Below are 25,099 nucleotides of genomic sequence, written 5' to 3' on the forward strand. Positions count from 1 at the left end.
GTCCTCCATATCTTTCGATTTTGAAACTAATCCCCTAGCTCTTTTAAGTATTTTAATATTTAATATTAGCCATCCAGCTTTTTGAAGTATTTTAAAATTAGTCCAGCAACTCTTTAAGTATTTTGAGATTAGTTTCTCAAATCTTTCCTTTAGTGGACAAATTTAAAAAAATTTAAAATTTTGAGGGTATAATTTCAAAATATAAAAATTTTGGGACTAATTCAAAATATTTAAAGATTTGAAATGACTTATATCAAAAAAATCTTATAAATAGCTTTTAAGGAGTGGATCATCTGCTTTGTCCCATTATGGAAACCAAATGCAAAATAAAATATCATTCCTTCTCTATCTACTCTTTCCTTATTGATCAATGCATAAACAACAAAATTTGTTCTTTTTATTAGAGCTCAGAAGAAATGGATCTAATTTTCCTTTCTCGTTAAGATAATAATTCAAAGATAATGAAGTTGGCTAATGGAATAGAATTAGGCATGAATCTAAGCTTAATGAGCTTTAATAGCTAAAGCAAAATCTAATCAACATCATTTGGACTTTGTGGGTATAAATAAAATAGTGTAGATATAAAAGTAAAGAATTGTTGCATATATACACCCCTCAAATCTTCTATATGTGCAAATTTACCCTCTAGACCTTGATGTTGCAAAATTTTCCCCCAATTCTCACATTGGGTTTTTACTAGCAGTCCAACCAACAAGTATTAGTTTCTACATAGGGCCATGTCAAAATTTTCAAATAATTTCCAATAGGTCTACAATAAAAAATATACATCAGAAAAGGTTCGTTGCACATGGATCCCTCGTCCTGCCACTGTTCTGAACTTAACCATCCCTGCATTTTCATTGTTGCAGATAGACCCCCCTTGTTAAATTTGTTTTGACCCCCTACTCCCATAAGACTACCCAATTTCACATCGGAACAGTATATGTCAAAAATTTCACTAGGGGGGAACAGAAAAAAACCAGGCAGTATATCTAAAACAATGAAACTAACATTGACGGTGAGTTCAGGGCAACAATACTGAGGGGCTCTATGTAGAATAAGCCCCTAGGGGGTAGAAACGAAGGGGAAAGAAAATTAACTCGGGGTCTATCTGCAATTAACCCTAGTAAAAATGAAGGAAAATATCGTTAGGCATAGATAGAAAGGCTAGTGTTACATTGAACAATACGATTACTACAATTGACAAGGATGTAGCTCAAGCTGACCACCCTCTGTGCTCTTGCTATGAATGGTGTACAGTGAGAGGACAATCTAGATAGACCTCGGCAACAGGCATAGAACAGATGTAACGAAATTTGTTACAAGATGTTTTCTGTTGTAAACACCAAAAAAAACTCAACACCAACATAAATATGACGCCAATACCTTTATTTCATCGTCAAAGCCCGTTTCCTCGCCTAGAGTACATGTAATCTGGAAGTCGGTATGAACACTGCGCATCCGAAGCATTCCCCAAATTGAACGTCGATAAATCAGCAGCATAATTATAAGGCCACTGGTTCTGAATCAATCCCTGAAGCTGTCCGTTACTATATGCAGAAAGATCCATTTGTGAGTGCTGCATAATACTGCTCGAGGAACCATAATACTGTTCAGTTTGATCAAGATGATTATGGCTACTAAGAGGATAATGCTGGTCGAATGGATATTGATGCTGTTGATAATGAAGGTTTGCTGCAACTTTTGCGATGTTTTTGTCCTCGTCAAGCAAATCGTTGATGATATCAAGATGGGGAAATTCATCTGACACCATACCGGAAGGCATTCTTGAAGTGTAAATATCCATCTCTTCATGTCTCGGTTGGTACTTATTGCCCATAATGGATTCCAATGTGAGGGACGGATGATTGTAGCAAAGAGGGATTGGATCTGCATCATTCTTACCCGTTATGGCATTTCTGTATGATTGAGGAACAAAAGCCGGAGCGAGCGCGGAAGGACTAGCGCCGATTCGACCGGTAGCGCTTACTGAGCGTGATAATTGAGGAATTGTCTGAGCAGTGGACACAACCGGAACAGTTTGCCTTTGTGGTGGTAGGGGGGCACTAGAAGGCCTTGATATAGATGCTGCTTGTTGTGAAGAGCTCTTTGATGTGGTGCAGACTTGTCGAGATCTTGATAACTCACAAGCCGATACAGTGGAAGGGGTTGAGCTACTGGAATGTGACTCTTTAAGAGTGACTGCTTCAAGTGTATTTTCAGAAGAATGTTTTGACTGGTGCAACAAAATGTAGGGTGGCTTCTTGGTAGGAGTCATTGGAGCCAACGATGTACCTGATGTCCTTGAATTGGAGGGTTGCTCATCAATTTGATCTGTGACATTTAGTTCCTTTTGTAGCACAACTTCCTCCTACAACAAATCCATAATATTGCAATTGGTATGGAGAACACAAATAGACTGATATCAAGATTAAAGCACAGATAGATGACAATCACAGATACAGAGATTTAAAGATGTTCGGAGCAAGCATTATGTCCTCAGGCAATTACTATTATTACTACTACTACTACTACTACTAAAAACCGATAACAAAGAGACTTAGAATCAGGAGAAATCCTTGACAATTGATAGATCTCAAATTTCTACGGAAGTTATTCCAAAATCCTCATCTCACAGATATCTATAGACTGCTACAAGGATGGAGAAATCTTAATTCTAGTTCAAACATCTGGAGACTTGTTTCCTGACATCTGTCTGAACAGTTAAAAACAACTCTCGAGTTTTTCTAAAGACTTCTCAGAGTCATCTATCAGAATCCTAGTGAAATCTGGTCAGAAGGGGATTCAAGAAAAAATCCCAACATCAATATTAGTCATTGGCATAACTCGAGCAAATTAACAGTTTTTTCTAAAAGAATTGCTTAAGGTTTTACACCAGGTAGTCACATAATACATGCCATATATAAAGAAGTATTTCATACATCAAGCATTGTTGCATAATCATGAAAAAAATGCATGGAAAAAATTATTACCCTGGAAAATTGAGTTATCCATAATAACGCATGAGAAAAGTATGGGGAAAGTCTTTGTTATATTAAAATGAACAAAACCAAACAGAAAAAAAGATACATACACATAATTAACATTTCCTACTAGAAAAATGTATCAGATGCAGCTATCTCATGAAAACTTACAAAATGTCAGGAAAGGCAATGAGTCAGAAACTGATATTTATGTAACTAAACATAAATAGAGAACCGTAAGGAAAAATGAGACTCAGTTTAGGAAAAAAAGAACTGTATACCCATCACTTAATTATTGAGACCAAACGAGAGATGCATCTCATCATCATATTTTTGGTTCGAAACAGACAATCGGAAATCCATGAAATTTACATAAGTTCTAAGATTGCATGTTGTGAGCTTGAGTAGAATGTTGCTCAAGAAAAAAGCAAGATAATTAAAGTGGAAGAGTAGTGATTCTGAAGTACCATCTACCACATATTACCAAAAATATTAATGGAAAAAATTAATAAGTCAGCTACCTAGTCAGTAAAGTAACACATATGTTGATTATCCTAGTTGTCATCTGAAACTGTTCTATCTTCATGTCCGTAATGTGTCATATTGTATGTGTTATTCATTTCCATGCATATTGATTCATATATAATGACCTTTGGATGGGAGGTGGTTGGTATTTACAATACTTGAGATCCTCTTTCACCATTCTTACACATAAAAATATCCAAGCTGGATGTTTCGAGAAGCAATTATTTCTCTAACAAAATAAAATTGTATATGTTCAAAAAGAATAATTGTTCAGTATGGTATATCCCGTATCCTACATCAGTCCTTTACTTAGTCTTGTTCTGTTTCCAACCTCCATGAGTTCCTATATTCTTTCAATCTGCATAACTGATTCCTGTATACAGAAATAACCCTTGCTTGACAACAAAAAGAACAAAGTGATTTTAAATTAAAAAAAACTGTCTTAATAGAGAACTAAAACAACTAATCGGTTCTTTTGGATATTTGGAATTTCATGTAACGAAGATTGAGGTAACTGAATTAACCATGCATATTTTGAAATTCCTTTCTGCAGTAGTTAAGACCATCTGGTTAAATAGGAGTATAAAAGTACACGGATTACTCAACCAAATATATCAGCAATTTATGACTTTAACCATGCATGTGCATAAACATTCATGACTACTTTTGGAGTAAAGACAATAATGCATAACATAGTGCATAAAAGTAAGTGGGCATCGACTTCTGTTTCTTCCTCATTTAAAGTCACAACTAAGATTTAAACTCACCTTTTCAGTACCATGTTGCTCAAGATATCGTCTCCTAATATTCAAGGAGAGAGATGCCTCGGTCTCAGGTCCAGAAGTCCTACAACTACCAGGGGTACTATTTACATTTTTAGTCTTGGATGATTGATTGTGTGTTTCTTTACTTTGCTGATTCTTTCCCCTGCATGATTACATTTAATTAGATACAACTACAAAGTCTTGCACTAATAAAACACTAGCATCAAGCCAAAATTATATTCACCTAGTATGTGATGCTTGACTTGCGCTATTCTGCATAGAGTTTCCCTTATATGATCCATTCATCACAACCGAGGGGACTGAATCAGTTGAACATGTCGAGGAGCTATCATCCACCAAGCAAGTGCTCCTCTTTTCAGTCTGTTCATTTTGTAGCACAGGCTTACTAGACTCTGTACTGATGGGACTACAATCTTTGTTTTCTAAATCAGGCTCAATTGCTTCGGAAACGTCCTCTCCAGTGTCAGATGAATCAGCAGCATTTACCTGGGGTTCAAACTTTTCACTGACATGTAGATCCTTCTTACTCTTAGAAGAGAATTCTTCCAAAAAACTTTCATCGGACGGGCTTTGCTCTTGGAGCTTATCCTGCATCATCCTATTAGGCTTCTCATCTCTTGCTCTATCCTTGACTTTACGACTATTCCGCTTCTGCTTAGCCTGGAGTACTTCCGCAAACAAATTATGTATATGTTAAAATTAAGATAAAAAATTAGAATGACAAAAAGAAGATGCAAAAGAGTTTGGAAAGAACATAAGAGTGAAGAGAAACTACACAAGAAAAAATGATGCACGTGTGCGCATCCTCATCTTGATATTGTTCCTGTTGTCAATGTAGTTAGCAGATATGTTTTGACTTGATAAGGGTCATTGACAGACAACGAAGTGGATACTCATATTTGAAGGGTGCTTCAAATGTTCATTTGGAGTTTGGGAGGAATGATGATCTTGTTATATATGCTGCTTCAGATTATGCTGAAGATCTTGGCAGAACAATACTTACTGGTTTTACCCTCTTTGGGCCTGTGCTACCAGTTGGAATACTACTTTACAGCCCAAGTTGCATTTTCTACCATCGAGGTAGAATACATGGCAGTAGGGCAATAAAGAGAGTTATTTGGTTAAAAGGCTTATTTGACGACCTCAGTTTTCCCTATCATTTATTACGATACACGAAGTTCCATCAAGTTAGCCAAAAAGCAAAACTATCATTTGAGGATAAACCACATCCACTGTATTATTCCTTTGTTCAGGACATTGTAGAAAAGGGTGACAGTATTCTTCTAAAGAATATGACTATAGAGAATAATCAAGCTGATACGCTGATGATGAATTCTCCAATCATCTAGTTCTAGCATTGCTAAATTTGATGGGTGTATGTTACGATTGATGCCCTTCAGGGATTTAGAGAAGGTGGAGTGAGCAAGCTGTTTCTTCATAAGGTACTCTGTGAAGATGTATTTGAGTCAAGGTGGAGAATTTTTGGACTTCGATTCAAATATCAAAGACCTGTTCTCATAGAAATACCTTCTCTTTGATTTGGTGAGAACTATAGGTTTTTCCTTGAGAGAGATTTTGTATGAGTTAGGGTATATTGGGATATGGAGCCAAGAGCTCTTACGTCATTGTACTCCTCGCAGTTTGATTAGTGAATCTATGCTCCTCCTACTATTGTGGATGTAAACTGAAGCTGGACAACATTATATCTGGATGTCGCTTCTTTTTCTTATTGACAGTTTATGTACTGTCCATTGATTGTTTTTGAAAGTTATCATAACAGCTATGAAGTTAGACCGAACCAGGTTAGAGTTGGTATTCAACTGAAGAACGGAAAATCTGGAACATCCAAAATTTAGTGGTAAATGATTTCCATGAAGATAGAGTCATAGAAACAACTGAATTGAGACAGTATACTGATGTATAACAAACGTTTGCAACAGAAGTAGGTTGACACATTTAGATTTGTTATCAAAATGTTGACGCTACCCAAATCCTAAGAAAATTCCAAGACCCAGTAGTTTTTTAGAACGAAATTATTAGCCATAATGGGAAATTAATATTTTTAAATACTAGTTATGATAAGGTTGTGTATTGTATAATGTGTTTCCATCTTCATATAAGTGCAGTACCCTATTACAAATCTTATCATCCAACTTCCTCCAGACTCTTTATTTGCCTTGTTGGAGGATTCCTCTTGCTTGAATGAGCTTACGTCAAGTTGGTTTTTTCTTCCCTTCATACTCCTGGTGTAAAAATTTTATCCAACAGTATGGACAATATGGAACTGATCACCATTGTTGACTAAATCTAATGGGGAAAAGCTTTGGGTAGGACGCTGGCTGCTTACCTCAGTATCAGGTGAACATGGTTAAGAAACTATTGAGTACAGTGTACCCAGAAAATAGGCTTAAAAGCTGGCATCCCATATTAGATAACCACAAAAAACATAAAATAATCTGCTGAAACTTTAGAAGACTGACACAACAAATGTTAACAGCATATTATAAATATGATAACCTGCTTTTTCTTAGAGCGTTTTTCTTTTTCTGTAGCATTACGCTTTGCCTTTACTCCATTTTCAGCTTGCTCTGCTGCTTCTTCCTCCCGAATAAGCTCTTCTTGTCTCTTGAAAGCAATTGCTTCCTGGTAGGCAACTTCTATTCTACTGCTGCAAAATAACATGTAATAAACACAAACACCAAAATGAAATCAAAAAGAGGTAAGTATGTATAAGTTAGTACAAATGACAAGAAACAACCCATAGGATATCTAGAAAATATCTGGGAGATTTAGTTTGGCTGCAAAAAAGTATTCGTCTGAACAGAAATATTTTTCATAAAAAAGAAAAAAGAGCACTTACAAGCATAAACAAGGCTATATAGCACTTAAATACCTTATAGTTTCCCCCACTTTGCCCTTATGTACCCTCACTTGTTTTTGGCAACACTTATATACCCTGAAGTTCCTAAAAGTTGCACTTTAATACCATTCTATTATGCAAATATGAGAAATTTTCCTTGGTTTTTCTCATGCGACACTCACAAGCTAATTTTATAACTTTTTAGCCTTAATGTTTGTTGAATTTATTGTTAACCCACCATAATTCAATTCTAAACTATAATTGGGGTAAGTTTAAAATTGAATTAGAGCATGTACAACAATAAATTCAACAAATATTAAGTGTGAAAAAGGTCTAAAACTACCATAAGTGTCACATGGGAAATCGAGGGAAAATTCACATGTTTGCATAACAAAGGGTATTAAGTGCAATTTTAGAAACTTTTGGGCATATGAATGCTGCCAAAAACAAGTGAGGCATACAAGTGCAAATTGGGAGAGACTATAAGGTATTTAAGTGATATTTAGCCCATAAACAACTTATTCATATATAAGACTTCGTCTATTAGAAGGACTTGAAGTTTGATGGCATGCTTGAGGGCGATGGACCTACAGGGTGCGAGCGTATCGGGCGTGGGTTTTTTTGGGGAATTAGGGTGTGAGAGGAGAGGGTGGTTAGCACTGAAGATCGAAGAGGATTCGGTTTGGGGATAGGAGAGGAAAGGGTAAGGTGAGGGGGCTGCAACGTTGGAGAGGAGGGGAGGCGGCCTAGCGGAGGTGGCGGCGGCAGCTACCAGCCATTGGGGGAATTAGGGTTAGGGTTTACAAGAAAGGGATGGCTGAAATTTGTTTGAGGAAGAAATTTAGGTTGGCACTACCATCATGTTACAGTAATCCTAGAAAGAAAGAGGAGATAATCGATCCCTCCTAATGCAGGGTGGATTTGGATATAAATTTGGTAAAAAGATTTGATATGATTGGATTAGAATTTCTTGTTAAGGATTTGTTGTTTCTTTTAGTTAAGATCTTTAGTTAGAATTGAGTTTGTTGTTTAGGTTGGATTGATTGTTATTTTATTAATTGTTATTTGATCTTATCTATTAGTTATGATTAGATTTTGTTTTATTCCTATAAAAGGAATTGAATTTCTTCATTTTAGAAGGAGGATAGAAGAATGTTTGTGAGAAATTTGCATGTGACTTGCAGCTAGTATTAGACATGTGAAGTGTTCAAGCGTGAGACCCGTATTTGTATCTTTTTATCATTAAATGAAGAGTGCAATTTCAATATTTTTTTATTTTATCTAAATAATCATCCTCAGCAAATCACTAGGCTTCCGTTCCTCATTAATTGGTATCGGAGCCAAAGAGATCCAACGTTTCAACTTCAACATCTACAATGCATCAATTCAAAGTCCGTCAATGCAATTCAATATTAAACTCGGAGGCAAGTGTCTCCAAAAGGGGGAGATTTGATGCAGGATAGATTTGAATCTAATCTGGCAAAAAGATTTGATATGATTGGATTAGAATTTATTATTAAGGATTTGTTGTTTCTTTAGTTAACATCTTTAGTTAGAATTGAGTTTGTTGTTTAGGTTGGATTTGTTATTATTTTACTAATATGTTATTTGATCTAATCTATTAGTTACGATTAAATTTTATTTTATTTCTATAAAAGGAGTTGAATTTCTTCATTTTAGAAGGGGGATAGAAGAATGTTTGTGAGAAATCTGCATGTAGCTTGCAGCTAGTATTAGACATGTGAAGTGTTCAGGTGTGAGACCCGCATTTGTATTTTTTTATTTTAAATGAAGAGCGTAATTTCAATATTTTTTTTATTTTATCTAAATAATCATCCTCAGCAAATTACTAGGCTTCCGTTCCTCATTAACTGATATCAGAGCCAAAGAGATCCACTGTTTCAGCTTCAACATCGATAATGCATCAATTCAAAGTATGTCAATGCAATTCAATATTAAACTCGAGGTGCAAGTGTCTCCAAAGGGGGAGATTTGATGCAGGACAAAATTGGATCTAAAACTGGCAAAAAGATTTGATATGATTGAATTAGAATTTATTGTTAATGATTTGTTGTTTCTTTAGTTAACATCTTTAGATAGAATTGAGTTTGTTGTTTAGGTTGGATTGGTTGTTATTTTGTTAATGTGTTATTTGATCTTATCTATTAGTTAGGATTAGATTTTATTTTATTCCTAGAGTTGTATTTCTTTATAGAAGGGGAAGAGAAAAATATTTGTGAGAAATTTGCATGTGACTTACAATAGTATTAGGCATGTGAGATGCCCGGGCATGAGACCCACGTTTGTATTCTTAAATGAAGAGTGTAATTTCAATATTTATTTTTGTATTTTATTTTATCCAAATAATCATCCTCAACAAAACACTATACTCCCGCTCCTCATTACCTTCTCTATTACATTTTATTTATACTAATAGGAGAGTACAATAGCTAGCCCATTAGCAATATAGGACTAAATAACATGAACACAAATTTTCGTTTTAGAAGTTTTAGAAACACAAAGTTGATATGATTGTAGAATAGATAAATCCAAACTTTTACACGTAGTGATAGTTATTATGAATAAACTTGAAGAATATAGCTTCGGTTGGATATGAGAGATCCGCAATGAGAGAAGATTTTGAAGTCTTTTGTTGCTTGAATGGAATCTCCGGGATGACTCTGCTTGTAGAAGCCTTAAGGCTCCGACTAGCACAATGAGGCACGGTAGATGGGCATGAGGTGTCAGCTAGGGCTACGATTAGGGTGACAGAGGGTCTACTAGGACAGGTATGGTTCTCTGCATCTTGGCCAACATTAGAGCACCTTGTGGCGGAACGACTGGGTTGTAACCTTCCACGCAGATGAGGAGCGCCCATATAGTCAACAAAACCGGAGGAGGAACGATATAGACGTCTCCTATAGAAGCGGATGGGGACACTCTAGCAGTGAAGAGAGAAGGGAACTCATAGCTACCGGCGACAAAGGTGGTAGTGGAGAAATGACTGGATAGGAGGATGAGAAGTGACGACTCAATGCCATAAGTAATAAAAGGAACAGGATCGATTAAAGCCGCCGACAATGGAGGCGGTGGAGGAGAAATGGGCAGATCAAGTCATCCCCCAAATCAGTCCTCTTGATTCGATTCATAAAGCATCAAGTTGTCGCCTATCGTTCTCCTCCTATCCAGTTGTCTCTCCACCACCTTCGTCACCAGTGGTCATGGCTCCTCTTCCACCACCTCCACTGTCTGAGCTTCTCAGTCACTTCTCACAAGAGATGGCTCCATCATTCCTCCTCTAGCTTCGTCAATTGTCTACTGGCCGACAGAGAACCATCCCCGCCCCCCACAGCTCCTCCACATTCGCCAACTCAGCCCTAGTTAGCGCCTCTCGCTCATCTGTCATGTCTCACAGTACCATCCAGAACCTTGAGGCTCCCGCCAAGATACTCATCCTGGTGATATCCGCTGAGCAACGAAAGGCTTCTATCAAGCCTTATTTTCGTAGTGAAACTCCTCAATCCTCATATCCAATGTAAGTTACATTCTTCAACTTTCTTCATAGTAACTATCACTTCATATAAAAATATAAATTTATCAGTTCTAACTTCTTAAATAAAGCTGCTTCACAAGCAAGATGAGACTAAACACAAGATTATACTCACCCGCATACACTTCTCCCTCCTCTACTCCCAAACATTGTGCTCCTCCACCCAAAGCCTCTCTAAAGGTGTCATTCGATGGAGAACGTTATCTAAGGAGAGAGACATTAGGGATTGACTAAAGAGACAAATGAAGTGGGGTTTGTCCATTGGGTGGCCTAGCAAAAAGAACGAAGCACTTTCTTTTGGGAGATGAAAGGGCGGTCGCTCGGAACCGGCTTCAAATCTCAATGGAGCTACAGATGATGGTTGGGGAAACGAAGGAATGGAGTTATAGAGATGAACAAGTAATTGAGTGAATGCAAGGAAATAGGGAGAGATTTGTTCGAAATTGTGTCATGTTTTGCAGGCAACACTTTTTGAAGTTGTGCAGCCAAGAGCCTATGCATGTAAACAACACTTTTTGAAAAAACTTATTAACAAGTCAGGGAGCTATCAAGGTGGGGCTTGTTTGAAAATTTGCACAGAGAAGAGGAACATCCTCCTCTTGAGACAAAAAAAAATTGAGAGAGATCAGTAAGATGCGCAATATTACAGATAAGGGGAGAATGCAGAAACAGTTCAAAATAGGAAAGACATTGTGGGTGGAGGGAAGGGGAAGAGGGAGGATAATGGAAGAAAAGGGGGAAATGAATAGCTACTTGACAACAATCTCAATTGAGCTACTTTTTTTGTTTGAGAAGATGAAAACAAAACCCTCCCTACCTGCCTCCCTCCCTCAAATGTGGAAGCATGGGAAGTTAAACAAATACTAGTTGATTCTCATGCAGAAAGGAGAACTAGATATAAATCAAAATCAACGAGCCACAGGAAAAACAAGTCGGTATATATTCAGGACCTGTTCACATGAGACATCCAAGCACAAGATGTCCACATGATTTGGGAATGGTTTTTGGGAGTTTTAGTTGGATTTTCAACCTAATCAACTAAAAGCTGATTACACTTGACAGCATTAAGTGCCAGACCATTACCTGAAGATATGTGCTAGGACAAAAAATTCCAAAGTTTTCCGACCAAACTCCATTAGACGCCTTTCTTCACGCTCAATGGAATCTTTGTTAAACTCCTCTCCAGAACTTGTGTCCTAAATCAACAGTTAAGCATCACCAGATGAAATGAACTGAAATAGCAGAACACTACTTCATAGATAAGCACATGAGAAAATCTAGACAGAGAAAAATACATAAAGTGCTTTGTTAAAACTTTAAACATGGTAAACGAGCAAATATCATTGAGCTTTCAGTAAAATAGTAATTGAACTTCATATCCCATTTTGGTTTAAAGCATAAACATGCAGACACACACTTCGCTTATTGTATATTAAGTTGTGATGCATGTCCATCCCAATAATAGCAAATATAATGTGTTGTAGCTCTGTGCCAAGCATGATGCCTGATAAGAAATAACTATCATTTGACTTCCAAAGTTTAAATATAAGTAGATGAATCTCATCCTAGATTAGCAACAATCCATAGTTTGACACAGTCATATGTTAATTATGGCTACTTACCCATTAAGGAAGAGTTTGGATTTAATTAGTTTGCTAGTATGAGCCAAATCAAATATTTATAGGGTCTTTCTACTACTTTTGTCTTTAATTTTGACATGGGTTATCTCGAATTTTTGTGGACAGAATTTGAAGGATGTGGTGGTGGTAGAATGGGTAAGTGAGTAAATGTAGGTACTTACATGTCATTTGGTGCATGTGGCAGAGTGATCATTCACATGCAATCATGTACGCATGCAAACGAGTACATACACACAGAGATGTACTTGACTAGAATTCAATGGAATTATAAATGTGTCTTTTAAAACGTTGAGACATTGTTTCACAAGCTTTGGTACAATTAGAATACTCAAAAATATTCACACTGATCTTAGAAGACATGAAATTAGGGAGAGCAAAGGCAGCTCGTAGACGAAGTTGTGAAGATCATTGAAAAAGTTGGAGTTTTGTCACATGATTAATAATATTTGTTCTTAATCCCTTTTGAGAATCCGCAGAAAATTGATATAGCCTTATATCACCAAAAAGGTAGACATTGATAGCAAAAAAAAAAGTACCACTAGAAATCCTAGTACGAACCTGCACAACATAGACTGCCTGACAACTCATTTGTAAAGAAGTGCAGAATAGAGAAAAATCAGGCAAAAAATAACAATAACAAGCAGATTATATGAAAAACTAAGAACAGTGTAAAATAATAGAGCATCATAAAATAGTGAAATAAAGAAAATACAAACAGAAATAAGCAAACAACACAAACCAACTGAGAAAGAAAATAATAAAATAACACATTTACCTTGGTACGATTCTGTGAACCCTTGTCATCTTTTTGAGTTAAAGGCTGAAGAGGAACAGGCCCCAAGGCCACTCTCTCAAGCAGTAATAAAATATCATCAGCAAGAACAAACATATCGTTCTTAATATGGATGACAGGATCTGATAATTCCTCCATTTCCACTGGCTTTGTTTGACCTTTCTGGTTCTTGCTCTGGCATTCAAGAGCCTTCAGACCACTGTACAGAGAATCCATAACTAAGGTAGATGTGACCTCTTTCTCTACGAAAAAGTGTTTTACAACAACTTTTAATATTGCATCTGTTTTCTGTCTTGACATATGCTGCCTGGTTATTTGATCAACTCCTAACCAAAAAGCACGGAAACTGCAATCACACCAAACAAGGTTCTACTGTAAGCCTGCAATAACTTCAGTAATATCAAGGCCAAAAACCCACATGACAATAGAAGTAAACTGGGGAATACAAATTTTGGAAGAATAAGTACCTTGACCACCTAACTTTATCCTCAATCAGTTTGCTAAACTTTCCCTTTCTATCTTCAACAAAACGGCGACAGATTTGCTCGACATTCGACAAATACACACGAACCAATTCTCTCCTATACTGGCAATCAAGGCAACGAAATGGGCGATGTGCTTTCTCCCTCATATACCAAAATGCAGAAGATGCAGTTATGAAAAGGAACAATTTGAGTCCTCATTGCCAACAAAAATAGTTAAAAAGCCTCAAGCAAAGATTAAAAATTAACCGTAGCCAATGTTTAAAAAGAAATGTAATTATTGAAACTAAGCCTTACGAGAAATATATGAAACCAGCAGGTAGAGTGCAGTAATGTTATTATCTTTGACTTAATAATAAGAGAAAACTATATGTATGCATTACAATGTAGACATTTACAGTAAATGATAATATTCTCCAATGAAAGGAACCAATTCAGCCGGGATTTGTATGACTTCTCGCATGAAGAATAAGCACGCACAGGACTAATGTCTGTGAATGTTGCTTCAAAGCCCAACATTCCTATAGAGTTCTGTTCTAAAGCTTTTGAGCTTACCCAAATAAAACATTTTGGTAGATACTCTCCACCCATGTGTTAGTGGTTTATCAAGTGTGAATGCTTGGAACATGCAAAGAAATGACGAAGATTGTAAGAACATGAGTATGTTGGTGCAAAAGAACTCTCTCTGGAAACCTTTTTGTGATATGATAATTAAAGAAATGGAAAGCAGAATGTACAGAAAAAGGATCAAAGGCAACAAGACAAAATCTAGAGAACTGCTTATACAAACTCGGTAGGAGAGAATGTTATGAAATACATAAAAGCGGGTAGAACTAAACTTGAGCACTCAATTGATCTACTTGGTAATTCACATTATGTCTGAAAAAAATCTACTTTATGATGAAATAGAAAACCATAGGAGGATCTTCAATTCAAATATCTTGTTATATTTGACATTCTTGGGCAGATTGTTTTTTTTTTTTTAATAGAGAAGCACTTTAAGAAAGTCGTAACAAGACCGCACCAAAATTGATGTTCAACGGAGGAACAGAGCCAATCAACACTGATTGTAGATCGAAATCTGAAAACTAAAGGGGAAAAAAGGAAAAGATTTATATAACTGGGGATTAGGTCGGTTTCACATGCAATACCTAACCAGATTTGGATTCACACCTTGGTACACATGCCTACGAGCTAGGCATGCTAAACTTTCATAATTTTTATTCCCAAATTTTCTCTCCCCTTCAAATGAAGAAGTACATGGTTATTTATAGAATAAAATCCTAATTAGATTAAACAAAGCCCTAACTAAAAGATAACAAAAATCATTACTATATCCTAACTAACACATAAAACCAAATAACAATTCCTAATTAAATATCCTAACATCTCAACTGAAGAAAATCAATTCCTTACGGAAAAACATCCTTAACTCAAATCTGATCTTGACTTACCCTGCATCAATAATGTTCTGTAAATTGTAAATAGCTAGGCATATCATGAGGGTCATTATGCTCATACACATAAAACTAATTCCAGCACATTCTGCAGTTCTTTCTATTTATGAATCCTTGATTATATTTTACTAGAGCTAGTCCTTACAGTAGGGAAGGATAGCATAAATGTAAAAGAACAGACAACAGAATGTCAGAGACAGCAGATCCAAGAGAGACAATGTGGCCGCTTTGCTATAACTTAGTAATCTCGAAATCAGAAGTTTTTGGGGTGAGCATAACTTTTTGTTTATTTTCCGAACTTTTTCTTGTATTGGTGATTGGTGGGTCGTTCTAAAGGAATGGGTCCAAGGTAGCAGCCTCTATTACATTTTTCATGGTGGTGCTACTATGAAGCACGGACACGCATACCATGAAGCCGTGTCGTGTCTGTGTCGGACACACGTGTCGAACACACGTATCCTATGTATTTTTTAGGATGTCGTGTCTGTGTCGGACACACGTGTCGAACACACGTATCCTATGTATTTTTTAGGATTTGCCTCGTGTCGGCGTGTCGGATGGCCGTGTCGGATCCGTGTCCGTGCTACATACCTAAGTCACATTGTATTTGGACTATTCTAACGAACATTGAGACAAATGTTTCCAGGAAAACTATTCACATTGCATAAATAAATAGCGTTATTTCAATATTCGTCCCTTAAATCTTTAGTAAAGTCCCCCAAATCATTGTAATTGCTATTAGGTCCCACAAATCATCTATATATGTTGAAAGTAGTCCCTCCGTCAGATCTACAGTCCAATTCATTCAACCATGGTTGGGTTTAGTCTGACCAGGGACGGATAATTAACTTATTACCCCAAAAAAACAGTCCTATGTTATGAGAAAGGAGGTGTTTTCCCTCTAAGTGATTGTCTCAAATCAAAGCTGATCGCCAAAATCAAGGCACAAAATCCAGTGGGATTGAAGTGAGAAGAGATAAGACCTTAGGATAGAAATTGGCCTTGGAGCAATGATGTATCATGAGGTTTTGATAGTTACATCCTTCTTTTGTGCATTGTCTTCTTTTTTTCTTTTTTTTGTGGGGCGGAGGTCATGCAGTCTAGCTTGACAAGAGAATGCACTATTTGGAAGTTGGAGAAGTTGAGGAGGACGAGGTTATAGTCACTACAATTAAATGAGAGAGTTGTAGTAGTTTTGTCAGAGAGGAGCAGGGTGGTGCCATTAAAGGAGAGAGGTGAAGTGGGACAGGAAAACTGGTCGAGATGGTATAGCTTTCCAGAGAGGGAAGGAAGAGGAGAGGTGGACCATGGTACGGTCGAGATGGGAATTGATTCAGCGGAAGGCCATGAAGAACTGTTGGAGAAGATGTTGTAAATGAGTTTGGGTTTGGGTTTTAACAAAATGGGTTTGATATTATATGGCTAATAGGTAAGGGTTTATAATGAAAGGGGTATAACTATCCAACTACTAATTCTATGAAAGTTGGTGGAATATTCCACTCTCATTTTAACAGAAACTGACTAGAGGAACTAATTTCAAGATATATAGATGATTTCCGGGATCTAATAGCAATAACAATGATTCTGTGAACTAATATCAAAATATTAAAGATCTAAGGAACTAATATTGAAAAAATCCATATAAATAACATTGGCATACTGCAAATCTGCAATTATCTGTTTTCTCTCTTCATTTCATTTTTATCACAGCCAGAAGCTTTTGATACATGGCTGACTAGGAACAAGCTGAAACAAAAACAAAGAACATCAGAAGATTTAGCATGCCTATTACTTTTAGCGTCTCTAAAAATTCCAAGTAGCACTAGATTTATTGTCTTGCTCTCAAGATTAACTAAGAACTTTCCCCAAAAAGAAAGCCTCTTACACTCCCAACTTATTATATGAGTAACAAATTTTCACCACTAAAATGAAAATTTAAAGACAAATTAGTTTTCATCCTATATTAAGTTTTTAATAAATAAAACCAAATGTACAACCTCCTGGTTTGAGGAAGGATGTTTACTATAGTATTTTCCTTAGCATTTTTTCATTATAGTTTGTTCTGTTACAAAAGTTTTCCTTTCAAACGAACTTTCTATAAATGGTTATAATATGTGCAAATCGATATTAAGCTTAATCATCAATCAATTAAGAATAGAATATTTTCCCAATTCTTTGACACAAATAAATTTACAATAATGTATCTCAGTTAATAGTAAATTGGTGAAACTCTAAGCTTTCACAGGATAAAAGCAATGCCAGAGGGAAAACATTGTCAAACTCAAATAATAGGTACCTGATAACTTGAACTTTAGCTTTAATCACAAGAGAGTCTTCATTAACAAAACCATCATAGACTTTTGACAGCTCTATAAACTTTTTCCATCCCCAGTCATGCTCTTTTTTCCAAAATCGATGCAGTGTATCTGAAAAACATACCTTAAGGTTAAGTTTCCCTTTGCAGTTCAATTACGCAGAGACATGCATCAGCTACACTAAGAGCATTATTTGTTCCGGGAACTGACCAGAGTATTTAGATTTCTTAGGATCTTTATTCACTACAGCTATTGTGAACTGCGCAAAATGACTCCATCCTGTCCACAATTTAAAAAGTCAGAAAATTATAAAAGCAAACAGAGAGTAAACAAATGAGTAGCATGATATAAACCTGGAAGAAGCTTGTCATGATTAGCTACACAAAGAAACAAAGAAAGATGATTGCAAACGTCGCATCCCTGTGGATATATTAAAATGTACCTGCAAATCATTTCAGCGGTATGAACAGAAACATATAAGCAGTTTAACCTCCTCATGAATCTAACCACATACAAAATATGTATCTGGTTTAGGCATATACTATCCCCTATGCCTGCTTCAGTTACTTTCAGCACACTAAACAATAGCAACGAGTGAACAAAGTATGATCTGTGGATAAAGCTAATCATTAATATATAAAAATATATTCTTTACATTTCTCATATAATCATGTAATCAAAGGTCTTTTATTAACTCTAAACCACCTGTCTGCTTTAAACAGTGTTACCTAAGGGGGTGTTAGTCAGCTGGGACCTTTTTATGCAAAGTGGGATATTCATTAAAGTGGAACAATTTTTTGCTAGTGGGATAAATAGGAACAATTTTGTGAAGCATGATATTTTGATAAAATAACGTGGGTTAAATTTTATAATCATGAAGTATATATTTATGCGTTTTGAGGATATAAATACTATATATGTATTTTAAACTTACTATTATTGATTGATAATTGTTTACGAGAATGTTATTTACTATTACATGACTTTTGATTAGACTATAAGATATTGATAATTATTATTATAATATATGTTGTAGCTTTTTTATTTTTAGTTATTATTATAGTACAAGTCTAAAAAAAGTTTTTTTCACATTTTCCTTCCTTTTTTGCTCCCTGATATCTATTTCCCTCATCTCTCAATTTTATTGTTTAATAAATTATCAATTGATACAAGCTTTACTTTTAAAAATTAACTATAAAATTATAATATTTGGTAAAAAGAAAATATCAAAGATGACTAAGGGGAGACGAGATCTGATATGACGACACGGTCTAATGATGGTGATGACCATAATAGGAAAGAAGTAAAGAGAAAAAGAAAAATAAAAAAAGAAAAACAATAAAATAAATAAGAGTTCTAGTTCTTTACCACCTAGTTCCAAGCTAAAACTTGGAACAATTTGAGAGACTAGAACTCTCATTTTTGTATAGAAAAAATAAAAAAGGTGGGATAAGTTTGTATAAATATCCCAGTTCTAGTTGATTAACACTATAAAATTTTATCCCACAAATCATCCTAGTTCTAGTTTTGAGTTCTATTTGACTAACCCCACCTAACACAATTCAAAAGTAAAGAACTGCTTCAAAAGTAAGGCACTAAGATAACTAGGACACAGTAATTGGAAATTTTGTTTCATCAAACACTTCATTTTATATAACTTCCAAATTCATTTGGGGGGTGCGAGGGGGGCTGGGGGCACAGTAGTTGGTAATTTTCTCGCTAATGACATAGGCAGAATTGGCTAGCTTCTTCTTTTGCTGTTCAACTTTTGATATCTTCTTTGTGTGATATGTTACTTTATAACAGTTTAGTATTGTTTCCATAAGTGATCTTTAAATCTCATATTGCTCCTAATCTAATAATATCTAACAGAAACTTTATGTGTCATACAAATATTAGATGTATTATTAAGAAACTGCTTCAAAGGAAAAACTTATTGAAAACAATTTTTTATAGCACTAACCAACATTTAAACATTTCTAATTTAATCAAAACAGTTCTGTCAAGAGAAGTTTTTTTTTCTAGGTTCTCCCTGTATATGCTACTCAAGGATAACCAATATAGAGCCTGTAAATGTTCAAAATACAGATTATTAAGCACTTAAAACACGTTATACAACATATATATTAAAAAAAGCACACATTATACAGGCAGCAAAGGGCACAGAGTAGACAAGCAAGGGCGTATAGATATATTCTTTTATAGAAACATATGATGTTAAGATGGATTGTCCTGACTACTATTGAAACTACTTTAGACAGATCGTTTACTTCTAGCAAAAATAATTGGTTTGGTCTAAACGAGTTATCATGAACTGCTTACAAGTTACAACTACCATATCATGACCAGCTATAATTAGTACTAACAAAACTGCAAACTAGTCGAATTTATATGAGCAAACTAATCGAATTGGTTTGATCAGAGTAATAATTGTTGCATGTACGAGCTTGATAGGAACATAAGATGTGACAAATGAAATAATAAGTGAACTGGAAAAGAGATTGTATGCTGTAAAACTAAAAAAAACTATTGGGCACATACCACTTGTAACCACCAACTTCAAATGCATTACTCCGGAGTTCCCTTTTATTGATCTGTGAAAACTTTTCAATCTTCCAAGTAAATTTTCCAAATAGTGCAGAAGGCTTGGGTCCTGAATTTACAGTAAATAACTCATGAGCAATTTAACCTAAAAAAGTACAAGTTTATAGAAATGAGAAAGCATAATGGTGAAGAAATGGGAAATTTTACGTGACAAAAATACAACAGTTACAAGACCAGCAAGAATTTCCAATTGTCAGAGCACAAGCTACAAGGCCAGCAATATAAAGTATATGGCCATGTCAAAATTTTGTAATATGACATCTTCGTACATCTTTTCATGTAGAGTTGAACTTAAAAATTGAATATTTAGGTTTAATTAGGTGTCAAACATGAGTCAGGAGTTCAGAAGTTCGGTTTAAGGTCAGTGGCGGATCCAGGATTTCTAGAAAGTGGTGTCACCATATAATTAATAACTAAAAGAAAATTTGCAATTGTTCTCGATGAGTTTTCATATTTTGTAAAAAAATAAATAATCACATCATTAAGCACTATCAAATACATATATATCAATATATGTCATTAAATAATCATTGAGCCAATCATCATTCATTTTATTCCGCAATTTGCTCTTTATCAACTTCATTGCAGAAAAAACTCATAACAATCTAACTGCATTTAATTAACTTCAATCATTAGAATCCGTAATATATAAGGAACCTCTTAGAGGAACATGAGAGAAGAAAGAAATTTTATCCAGCTTTGACGCTCAATTCTATTTTTAACATATATAGTTTTCAATGTACTATGAAGTACTATAACTAAAAAGAGATGTAGTTATTAATTAGAAATGAAAATTTAATTACACATCAACATCATATACGGAAAAAAAAAAGCTAGGAGTGGCTATTTTCATATTGTTTTGAGAAGAAGTAACAATATCAGTGAGATTCAAATTAAAAAGAGATGTGCTGGGTAGCAAGATAAAGCATGAATTTTATATGAGTAATCTTTTAACAACTTGGAGACAAATGAGTTTTCTATAAAAAGTCATCCCCTAATCTAGAATACATGTGGATCCACCCATGAGGAAGGGGTGTCACGTGACATCATTTCTTCATAAGTGGCTCTGCCACTATTTAAGATTCACGTCAATAAAGTTCAGTATGGAAATTGTTTAACAAAAAAGAGCTTTTGTACATATATGAGATAAATCTCTACTACAGCATAATGGGGAAAAAGACACTATTTTCCATCTTATAAGGGAAGGAAGACAAGAGTATACTCACATTCCGATGCTTCCAAGCAGAAGAAAGTTTTTCAAACAGCTCATATATTTGAGCCTGAATTTTAATTTCTTGTTGCTTATGATATGATTTGCTAAAACTTAATTGAGATTAACTAATACATTTCACATCCATCCTACTTAAACCTAGGGATCCAATTCTTGCTAAATATACAAAATACGGACGTGATAACAACTAATGCAAGGAAAGTTGAAGAATATACCAATGTATATGTGCTAATGTATATGTGCTGAGTAGCAAAGACCACGAACATAGATGTATTAGGTTGTGAATTTATGATACCTTAGATAGGGATCCAATTCTTGCTAAGTATCTAAAATGGCAAAGCTAAAGCTTGCAACGTAATCTCCTTCTCCAACGAAGTCGATGATGCCCATATAGCTACCGTTACTAATTCTTATCAGGAGTAGGAGGCCTTAGCAATGCAAGCCGCTAAGCAGGGCACGAGATCGGGGAAGATGTACCTACGGCAGTACGACCTGACTCCTAAACAAGATGCGCAAGGACCTTCAGGTCATGCCCCCGCTCCTTCACAAGGGAAGAAAAGAAATCAAGCTTGAACAAGGCCTTCTGATCCGATATCGTGGTTCAGATGACCAATATCCTAACTAGTATCACAATTCACGAGCTACTCTGCCTCTCTCCCGAGACAAGGACGGCTCTTAGCGATGCTCTTGCCGATGCAAAATCATCCCTAACGGAGTTCTGTACGAATTTCGAGGAAAAAGATGAACAAGTATGCTCTGTGCTACTAGACATCGTGTCAGGTGCCGAATATTACCCTCATTCAAGAAGATATGCTAATGCCTACCAACAAGCACGATCGCCCATTGTACTACAAGGGCTACATTTGGTCAACTAAAATCTAACGCATTCAGGTCATTCCCGGGTCCACCGTATAATATCCTAAAGGGTGCTCAACTTTCTCAAAGTCCTTTGCATCGGTTGTCTACCTCATGCACAGCCATATATGATTTCAATTCTAGTAGCAGTCAACCACTTGGGAATTAGCTTAAGAGACGTGGTGGGGATTTAATATCAGAGGTGACATGCTATGTCATAGATGCAGAGACTTCCTACTAACTGCTTCACGGACGACCCTTGATTCACCACAACTTAATCATCTCATCTACCCTCCATCAGTGCATGAAATATGTAGATGAGGAAGGGTCGTGAAAACGCTTCCTGCCAAGAAGCAACCTTTTAAGGGCACAGAGAACTTCATAGATCGATGCTCTACCTGGATCACCATGATATCGATTCAACCCCTGGAAACCCGAACAATGGCAATGAATCTTATTCTGAATCCGACGGAGGTCTCTCTCTAGTCATGGAACGTCTTTTAATAGGTTTAAGATCATTGTAACGCTTCCATAGCTGACGGTGGAGAATGGGTGATTAATGAATATTTTAATTTTGAGTATGCTTTTTGTGTTGATAGTGAGCCAGATAATTCGGGGATAACCCCAATTAAAACTCAACAATCACTGCATATGCCTCTCATCAAGATATACCATGCACACAATGGGATCGAGGAGCTTGATGGGACATCCTTCATAATCCCATTGAGGCAATAGGACCAACTGCCCATTATCTTCCAGAGATGTAACGGCAACAGGCTTCGAGATGACTCTGAGACCAATTTGTGTATTCTGTTGCAAACGCCCACGAAAGGAGATGGATTAGGTTAATTTGTTTGGAACCACATTGACTCAAAACTTAGAAGGATTATCTCTATTTGAGACATGGATTAATCATATACCAAAAAAACCATCATCTCAATACGGGACTAAACCCACTTCTTGCCTAACATTATATCAAATCAAATTGAAACTGAATGAACACAACACATGACACTGCTAAAAGTTTCCATCTCGATAATTCTCATAAAAATCTCTATCTTTACTCAATTCAGTCAAGGCCAACACAAACCAGCGTAATGGCCATAGGAAATAATGTGTCAACCAACAATCTGCACATGAACCAAATCACACAAGCTAGTGAACATGACATGCTATGTTACCTGGGTACTTGTAATATGAAGTCGTACCTGTACCGGACACATACCCATACCTGTAGCCTAACTCGAACAATCCTTGCATATATGTTTACAATTATTCGGGCATGTACTCAATTATACAATTCATGCTCTAATTTAAAATATTTGACATACACTTTTTGGACATATATCATGCACTTCATATTCACTTCTTGAAACTCTTTAGGACTTTAGGACATAAGTCAGCTTCCGAATAATGGTTTTAAAGGGTTGCTTGGATGTCTAGTTCAAAAACTAGTGATTTTTCAATTTATATTCCATATAATTAAAGAAACATAAAAATGTTATAGAAATTTCATGTTCATCCTTGTTCTCATATAACTTATTAATTCCAATATATAATATAATATATATATATATATATATAATATTTATATAGTCATGTCCTTGCATCCTATCTTTTACAAATTTATCGTGTCCCGTACTCATTCCTGTACCTATGCAACATAGGTGATGTGTATCAAAGAAGTCCAGTCATAGATTAAATTGCATGTATTACTACCTTGATCTCTAACCCATGCCAACAAAGTCGTGAAGAGATATGGAGTTATGGACCTTCATAACCAAGGATTCTCTGATACCACTTATTAGGCTGCAGAGACCAACGACCTACAATAGGTTCTACTAGTATCCGCATTAACTTAAAATAACTAACCTTATTTAAGTCACACATCCACTTAATACTTAACCATACATTCATCAAATTATCTTTCTAATGTAAGCTAAGTACCAACTTTTGCCTTGGCCTATAACAAATCAATTTGAACCCGGATGGATATAAGCCACTCCAAGTTTGTGTTTCGATTAGGATAACAAAATTCATGGGTGTAAATGCAAGCACAACCAAGTAATTAGTATAAGCTCTAAGCAGTTGTGAAGCATTCTTTTAACTGGTGAGAAGTATAAACAACAAACCATTTAACTGACATGATAGGACTGATACTCGATATCCATCCCAATGCAAACCCAGATCTAACAAAGAATGGAAAAGAAGATGTTAAGTTGTAACATCAAATACGCCACCAACTAATGCCATCAGATGATGGCACTGATTGTCAAAGAACAAGCATAGGTGCATCCAGAAAAAATCAGCAAAATTTGAGCATATTCACGAAAACAATTACAGACACGAGTCCCTGCCTACATATTCTTCCGCATAAGCTTCACATGCAAGCTCAAAATCTAAAGCTAGTAATACACTGTAAGGTACATTAGCTTATGCCACCAACTACCTTAAAAAAAGATACATATAAAAGATTATCCCCGAATTTGTCATGAATTATAACCAACTTGAATTATAAGGGAAGAGCATACCGCAATCATTGTCCTCATCATCGGTACCCCAGTAAGGTGGTGAAGTTGAAGGGGTTCCATTTTCGACCTGCCCACATGACCTCAACTCTGCAAAAGAGTCATCGGACATGCAACGTTGGCCACTCGACGTATCCTCCATTGATAACCTCCCGCCAGATGCAAAATCCACAGCTGTACTACTTCCAGACATTCTTCAATACAATTCTTATTAAAATTAAGCTAAATTACCCCCCCCCCCCTCCCTCTCCTCCTCCTTCCTCCCTTCTCAACCTGCAAAAGTAAGAAAGGTACCAACCTTAATGCATGCTATTGATTAAAATCTCAAACTATAAAATGGAACGGATTGCAGACATTTTCCGTTAATATATGCTTTATTCAAGCTCAAAGTATCCAAAAACGACCTAAATTAGGTAATGGGAAATTCCTATCAAATCTCAGCCATTCAGCTCAAAATATCTAAGAAAGTCAATTTTCAGCTCAAACGCAT

At 35.9% G+C, this 25,099-nt stretch overlaps 1 protein-coding gene across 2 annotated transcripts; it reads right to left on the bottom strand.

Annotated features, from left to right (window-relative positions):
- On the bottom strand, positions 992 to 24,859 carry LOC109844856 (MATH domain-containing protein At5g43560-like). Of its 2 annotated transcripts, none has more exons than XM_020414013.1 (12): positions 24,613 to 24,859; positions 19,933 to 20,044; positions 17,745 to 17,833; positions 17,602 to 17,670; positions 17,373 to 17,502; positions 13,605 to 13,763; positions 13,120 to 13,483; positions 11,788 to 11,900; positions 6,812 to 6,959; positions 4,518 to 4,954; positions 4,277 to 4,436; positions 992 to 2,371 (listed from the first exon to the last, which is right to left on the bottom strand). In XM_020414013.1, exons 1-12 carry the CDS (start codon positions 24,800 to 24,802, stop codon positions 1,400 to 1,402), a joined length of 2,943 nt encoding a protein of 980 aa, XP_020269602.1. In that variant the 5' UTR covers positions 24,803 to 24,859; the 3' UTR covers positions 992 to 1,399. The 2 variants fall into 2 exon arrangements, with proteins under 2 accessions (XP_020269602.1, XP_020269601.1); XM_020414012.1 differs by having other exon boundaries at positions 6,812 to 6,962.

The sequence above is a fragment of the Asparagus officinalis genome, chromosome 6 (genome assembly GCF_001876935.1).
Source record: "Asparagus officinalis chromosome 6, Aspof.V1, whole genome shotgun sequence".
Classification (NCBI taxonomy): domain Eukaryota; kingdom Viridiplantae; phylum Streptophyta; class Magnoliopsida; order Asparagales; family Asparagaceae; genus Asparagus; species Asparagus officinalis.

What these genes read in the sequence shown, in the direction of transcription:
- LOC109844856 (XM_020414012.1), bottom strand. Translation starts at nt 24,802, where the DNA reads ATGTCTGGAAGTAGTACAGCTGTGGATTTTGCATCTGGCGGGAGGTTA. An exon ending in GATAAAGTTAGGTGGTCAAG is followed by an intron (nt 13,484 to 13,604) that starts GTACTTATTCTT and finishes GTGTGATTGCAG; the next exon opens with TTTCCGTGCTTTTTGGTTAG. An exon ending in AGCAACATGGTACTGAAAAG is followed by an intron (nt 2,372 to 4,276) that starts GTGAGTTTAAAT and finishes GATTTGTTGTAG; the next exon opens with GAGGAAGTTGTGCTACAAAA.